Source organism: Dipodomys ordii, unplaced genomic scaffold, assembly GCF_000151885.1.
Source record: "Dipodomys ordii isolate 6190 unplaced genomic scaffold, Dord_2.0 Scaffold101, whole genome shotgun sequence".
NCBI lineage: Eukaryota > Metazoa > Chordata > Mammalia > Rodentia > Heteromyidae > Dipodomys > Dipodomys ordii.
In genome coordinates this window covers 381,813-388,768 of record NW_012267317.1, presented here as the reverse complement: position 1 = coordinate 388,768, position 6,956 = coordinate 381,813, and the positions used below count along the sequence as shown (strand labels likewise).

General features: G+C 40.9%; 1 protein-coding gene across 1 annotated transcript in view; it reads right to left on the bottom strand.

The window, feature by feature from the left end:
- Positions 1-6,956, bottom strand: part of Lmbr1 (limb development membrane protein 1) — a 103,370-nt gene that overhangs the window by 7,936 nt on the left and 88,478 nt on the right. The window contains exons 13-15 of the mRNA XM_013027205.1: positions 6,068-6,141; positions 5,744-5,834; positions 4,469-4,535 (exon numbers count right to left, since the gene is read on the bottom strand). Coding sequence (XP_012882659.1) covers positions 4,469-4,535; positions 5,744-5,834; positions 6,068-6,141 — 232 coding nt within the window. The remainder of the gene's footprint in view (positions 1-4,468; positions 4,536-5,743; positions 5,835-6,067; positions 6,142-6,956) is intronic.

The window sequence follows — 6,956 nt, the reverse complement described above, 5'->3', positions numbered from 1 at the left end:
TTTTTTTTTCTTTCAGGTAATTGTTTCTAACACATTTATAAGATGATTTCTTTGTTGCTTTGTATGTCCTTCCCCCACGGTATAACCCCTGCTTTCACTGTGTTTGAGGTTAGTGTAATTTGTGGAGGGGAAGGGAAAAAAAAACAAATCGTTTAAATAGGGATACAGGTGGATCCATTGCAACAATGAGATGTACAAGTCGTTATGGGGAAAAAAGAACTTTACAACTTTGGTGGGGGGGGTTGGGGGAGGAGGGGAGGATGGGAAGGGATGGGAAGGGGAAACAAAGGAGGCTACAATGCTTGATAAGAAGTGTACTCATTATCTTGCCCTGTAATTGTAACCCCTCTACAGTATTTTCACAATAAAATTTCCCAAAATCTTGGAAATAAATGTACCTCTAAGAATAAGAGACATTTAGAATCCCAAACAAACACGACCAGAAACGATCTGCTTTATAGCACATAGTAATAAAAAAGAGGCAAGACTAAAGAACCAAGAAATACTGTTGATCTGTAAGAGAAAAGATGCCGACTTCCTCCCATAAACCTCTCAGCAGAAGTGCTAAAAGCCAGGAAAGCATGGAATATTTTTATTTCTCCTCAAAAAGAAAATACCACCACCTAGAAAGGGAGGGACAGAGGGTGAACAAATGCAGCAGCAGGACTCACTAGACACAGACACTGTGCCGAGAACCATCTATACGACTTGTGGGCAGACGTGGGAGAGAATGAGAGAAGGGGTGACGCTGTCCAACACGAGATGTACCAACTTATGTGACCACTCCCTCTGGAGTCACCTTTATTACAGTGACAACGATAGACAAAGAAAAAGAAAACAAACTAAAATGACCATATCCAGTAAGGTAACTGAAAACCAATGGAGAAATAAAGACCTTCCGAGATAAGTGTAAGCTAAGACAGCGCATGACCACGGCGCAGGAGCGTTGCGCACTTCCCAGCAGGCAGCAGGCCCGCCCGGCCGGCCGGGCCCACGACCGTCCCCACCCTGCTCCCAGTGTGTGTGAGGAAGGAAGACTCACCGCACAGAACCTGCTCAGTGCTTTTCGTGATCTCTTAAGTTTCCTTCTGGCTAAATAGTCCTAACTAGAGTCATTTTCACAAGAAACTTATTTTATGATTCGAGGGATGTCCATTCACAGATGACTAACTGTGGGCTCACGGACATTTCCTCTCAGGCCTCATCTCCCTGACACACGAGGAGGGGCAGGAACGGGCCGGCACCCAGGGGTGGGGTCCAGACGCCACTGCTCGGACATCTGCAGCACAGACTTTCAAGAAATCCTTACTCCTGAAAATCCTATATGCAGGTTTATTGTTCAGATTTAAGAACATCAATAATGAGTCCAAAATTGCTTAAAACCGCCCATTTATTATTTTCTGTAATATATGTGACTGTAAAAAATTAAATACAATTTTTGCTGGGAAACTTTCAATACAGGTTTTTAAATTTCTTTTATATGAGCATCATAGTCGGCAATATGGCTTATACTTCTGCACATCTGCCTGTGTGTCAGGAGTTGTGAAAATAGCATTTTTTCAGCAAGAAATGTGAAAAGGCGAGAGAAGCCATGTTTATGAACCAGAGGGAAAGGCCTCTTCAAGAAGAGGCCCGTTGTTCAGAGCCTCCCCTGCCTTGCTGAGCGGGAAGCAGGTCCCGGCAGGAGGTGGGGAAACTAACGCTGATTTGAAGCAGCATTTTGGTTTTAACACAATAAACACATTTTTCAAATCTAAATTTGGGCCTTGTGTAGCTTATAAGCTTCAGAAAGAACTTCCAGAATTAAAAAAAATAGCTCTAAAAGTAATTTTTAAACATAAATTAGCAAAACCGTTTCAAAACTTTTCATATGAAGAAAAATTTCCCCCCGGTTAAGGAGATTTCAAATGAAGAATAAGGAAAAAATGCCAAACTCTCATTTGTTTTCTTCATGAAGCATAAGGAAGAGCATGCTAGCAACAACATCAAATCTATTCTTCATCATTTAAAACATTTCATCACAAAAAGTCTGGAAGATGCAGATAAATACGTGGGCCTTGTTCTATTACTAAAGTGCTTACCAAAAATGTGGACATCCAATCTTTCTAAAGGTTAGATTTTTAAAAACTGAAGTCTGAATATTCAAGCAAAATGACATTTTGGAGCAGAAAACAGATAGCATTTCTTTTAAAGGTCCTTAAAGGGTTCTAACACATCATTTTAAATATCAGTTCTTTGTATTGTCTATGTGCAATAAAGCTACTATCCAAATTCATTATAGTTGACTAAAATACCTGGCCATAATTTTCCTTACAACTCATTTCCTTGTAGTAAGTGAAATGCTTATTAATTTTGGGATCATGTTTCAGTTAATACAGAATTTTCCACATTCAAATGTAGCAGGATATTTAAAATAGGAATTCTTCCATTAATGTGTGCTATTACAGCATACACTCAACCCAAAGCCATAGCTCCTGAGACCTGGGATACATCAATAGCTGTTGGCAAATTTTAAAAAGAAAAAGAAGCCATAGAACACTTCCATTTTTAAAGCAAAAATATCAGCGAATTAATTATCCTATCCTAGATAAGTTATATTTTAATTAGGCTAGAATTCTCATCTTCACTACACACTCCTGGAATAAAGACCAAGCTGCCACTGCAAGGGCATTGTTCCTTCTCCCCACGCGCAGCCACGGTGCTGCCGCTCCCACGCCGAGGCCGACTTCCTTGTGAGAGGCAGGGAGAGAGAGTGAAGAATTTCACAGCTAGCAATTTGGTGGCTAAACACATCCTCTATTCTAGTCTCACAGCTTTTCAGCTAGAAATCGAAATCCTACTATACGCAGGATAATGTTCAGGACAATTCTCTACACTTTACCTTCTTAAAATCAAAGACTCAATTCTAAAGGGTTAATAGAGGAATTACAAAGTAACTTTCTAGTTTGCATTTCCCATAATGCTAACATAAAGCTTTATCTTTCCGTCTAGAACTGTGCTTTTCTAGCCCATGAAGAGCTCTATGAATCTGTTCAGCGTATTTATCTCTTTTCATCTATTCAGCGCCACCAGGCACGGCAGGTTCTGCAGGGCACCACATGACTCACTGTACCCTAATGCACCCCATTAATCCTGTTTGGACAGCTGGGTCCAGGCATTTGTTAGCTGCATTTTAATTGTTCCATCTTTCTTCTTTTCTTCTTCCTCTTTTTATTTATCTCTATGGCAAGCTACTCAGGAATTTAGTTTGTCAGTCTTCAAAAAGTACATTTTGCCATTAATTTGTTTTCTTTGTATTAAATCTATGCTCAGCATGTAATTTTCCCCATAAAATCAGTGTATATTAGTGATGAGCAATCAGTCTTCAACAACAAAGCACAGTCAGTTAACGGTCAGTGCTGGCGTGATGGAGGAGCTACCATATCACTGAATTATCTGAAAGGTAACATTTAGCTTCATGCCAAGTTATTAACATGCCTGTTTGTGTCATTTTCAAGATTAGCATACAATAAGTAGATGTTAAAACAGTAACAAGTCCTCTAAAGCAAACAAAAAAGAAATAAGACCAACAAACAAATGGGTTTTGCATCAGCCTGGGGAAGAGTGGTCTCTTTTTCTATTGCACTTTAATTCCACTTTCTATTCACACATTAACTTCTCTATGGAATTGTGAAGCTGAGTATAAAGCCCATGGCAGGACCAGCTCCACGGCCATACCATCACAAGCAAGGTGCTGGGGTTTACAGATGGAACTTTTATCATCACTTTTCTAATCACTGATTATTTAAAATCTAAGTCAATAGACAGAGAACTGCTTAGTGGAAATGGTTATTTGAAGTAAGGCTCTGACAATAACTAAATATACAGACAAGGACAGCACTTTGTACTGATAAAGAACCCACGTGAAGATCTCCTCGGTTACTTCAGTGGAAACCTGTTTTGCTTTCAATAGATGCCCACAGGCCTCCACGCACTGGAGGTGAAGGCTGGCGGACACCACAGAAGCACGGCTGTCCGGGTCGGCTGTGTCCTAAGGGCTACGCCACACAACGTGCAACTCTTCTCCAGGACACAGAGCAGCTCGAATGAGCTTACGAATTCTGGCATTTTAAAGCACACACGAAACTACACACTCAAAAGGGTGTTTCATATAAGAAAGACTACCATTTCTAGACGGTTGTTGTGAAGTCAGTTTCCTCACTAGAAGATTCAAAAGCCTGACCTGTGAATGTGCCGGGGAAGTGGTCTATTGTTGGAAGGAATGTGTTAAGTGTGAAGAATCAATGGTCTTTATGTGATAAAAGTACTTGTCTGGGAAGGCCCCATACATAACTGAAGTACCGAACGGAATGTATAAAATGATGTGGGGTAAAGCACACATTTTAAAGAGGTTTAAAAAGTACAGTAGAAGAGTTAGCAAGCATATATTTAAAGGCGAGCATTTTAAATGAACAGTTTGCAGACTTACCCAGTGTTCTGGACATCACCGGCAAAGCAGAGCTCAAGATCAGGACCGACACGCAGTTCCCGATGATCTGCGGAGGCAGAAGCACACGGGCAGTTAAACACTCATGACCATTCCACTAACTCCGGCTACCTAGTGCTTGTTCTTGGTCAACTGCTCCAGGACACTGAACATCTTAAAGAATAATCAACTTTTCCTACAAGTATTTTAAAGTTATCTGTGATATTGCAGCAGTTGACACAAATATAAAGTTAGAGAACACTAAAATTACTTTGCGTGCATTTTGTGGCTAACAATGTCAAAAAGTTCTGCCTGTTGAGTAAAACAGATACATTCAGTATTTCTGCTGTATTTTAAGCCAAATTGCAGCTCAAGTTCACTTATATAATAGCTACTTTGTGCTTACCTACTAAGACAATTTTAAAAACATCAAATTCCACACCTAAACTCTAGAAATCCACACTTGTTCTTTCATATTAAATAAGAGCAGCTGAAAATACTGATCAATACTGCCATCACTTAAACTAAACAATGGATACCACAACCTCTTACTCACTTTAAATAAATCACATTATTACATATGTATGAGCATAAATGGATAGATAGATAGATAGATAGATAGATAGATAGATAGATAGATAGATAGATAGATAGATGAGTGTATGTAACCAACTGCTCTCCTTTAGCTAGGCTTAAAAATATAGAGCACATAATGAAGAGAAAACGAGCTAGTAGCTCTTACCAGCCTCTTCTCTATCAGACTGTGGGAATATTTTACCAAGATTCAGTCATTATATAAAATAACAGCCTCTATTATTCTGAAGCCAATGACATTGTAGAAAGTCAAATTAGCCTCAGACTACAAAATGTTTCTGAATAGGACTCTTCCGTCTTACTTTAATTATTCAAATTTAAAATACTTTGTCTCTACTAGTGGTAGCAACCAAGTTCTTCAGATTTCAAAGCCATCTGAAGCACAGTCAGCACAATCGGAGTTACTCATTAGCAGTGGGCTTTCTCCAGCTGAGAAGAGGCCTTTCAGGAGTCTTCCACAGCTACTTAGTGAGCTCTGTAGTTCTGTGCATTTACAAGTGAATGGATGCTGTCCAAATTAAACAGAGCACATCCTTTCCCACTGATTCCAGTTTGTGTTTACGCAACTTAGGAATACCTGTCCTTGCAGATGAGCCACACAGCGTGACAACGAACGAAACACGACATTCGCCGTAGAGGCCGAGGGACGGCCAGGGACGGCCAGGGCCCGAGGCTTGACCTCACCTTTGTCATAGCTGTGTCATCCTTCTTGGGCGTAAAGTCTTCAAAAAATCGGAGGCTATAGAAACCAACAACAGAAGACACCAGGAGATAGCTGCAAGAATCAAGGAAAACGCCGGAGAAAGGCGCAGGCCTCCCAAGGCCTCAGAGCCTCTCCAAGTCTTCAGGCCACAGGAAAAACAAAACCAAACCAGAGGCGGCTCTGAGTGCTTCATGAGGACTGACTTGCTTTTCCTCCTAGACAAGTGTCTTGGTACATTAGCACCGTCCCAGAAGCCAGGCAGAGAGCTTGCTAACAGACAGAACGTTCATGTAAGGCAAGGATACAAAATCAAAATGATTTCAAGTGCGGCTCCCACAAAACCAAAAGTGGAGAGAGAGGCATTTCCTATTCCAGGACCCTGCAGGGGAAAAGGACACTTCTCAGAATCCAGTGACACCATTGTTTGTTTTCCTAAAGTTGCTGTTTCATAAACGAGGAATGTGGAACACCTCTCCAAGGCTGAGGAGGCGCGACGCCGGCTGGCCTCCCCAACCAACCCACCCACCACACGCATCAGCAACGCCAGCAAGCCCAAAAGATTCGCTGACCCCAAATGTGATTCTACCTTTCTGGTCAACATCATGGAATTATGCCTATGTTACAAAATATAGACTAATTAGTTACCTGAGAAAAACACTTCAATATTTTTGGGAGATTTTTTTTAAGTAGACAAGTAGAAAAGGAACAGAATAGATGGCTGTCTGAAAGTTAAGAACATGCAAAAAATGACAAACAATGCTAAATGTGAGCCGTGCTTAGAAACACAGTAACTGCGTATCCCCTTCCCTTTTCCCTATTCTTTCTCAGAACTCACAAAAGAAGGAACTACTAACACACTTTTAAAAAGTAAAAGCATAAACTTTTCCTACACATACCAATCTCAAAAGCTATCTTTACCTAACTTTTTAAAAAGAAAACACAAAAGGTATTATTTATCAAATAAGAACAGGCAAAATATTCTCAACTAAAGTTGAAACAACAGGGCTGGGAAGGTGGCTCAGAGGTAGAGCGCTTGCCTTGCATGCCTGAGGCCCTGGGTTCAATTCCTCAGCACCACATAAGCAGAAAAAAAAAAAAAGCCAGAAGTGTGCTGTGGCTCAAGTGGTAGAGCGCTAGCCTTGAGCTGAAGAGCTGAGGGACAGCGCCCAGGCCCAGAGTTCAGGCCCCACAACC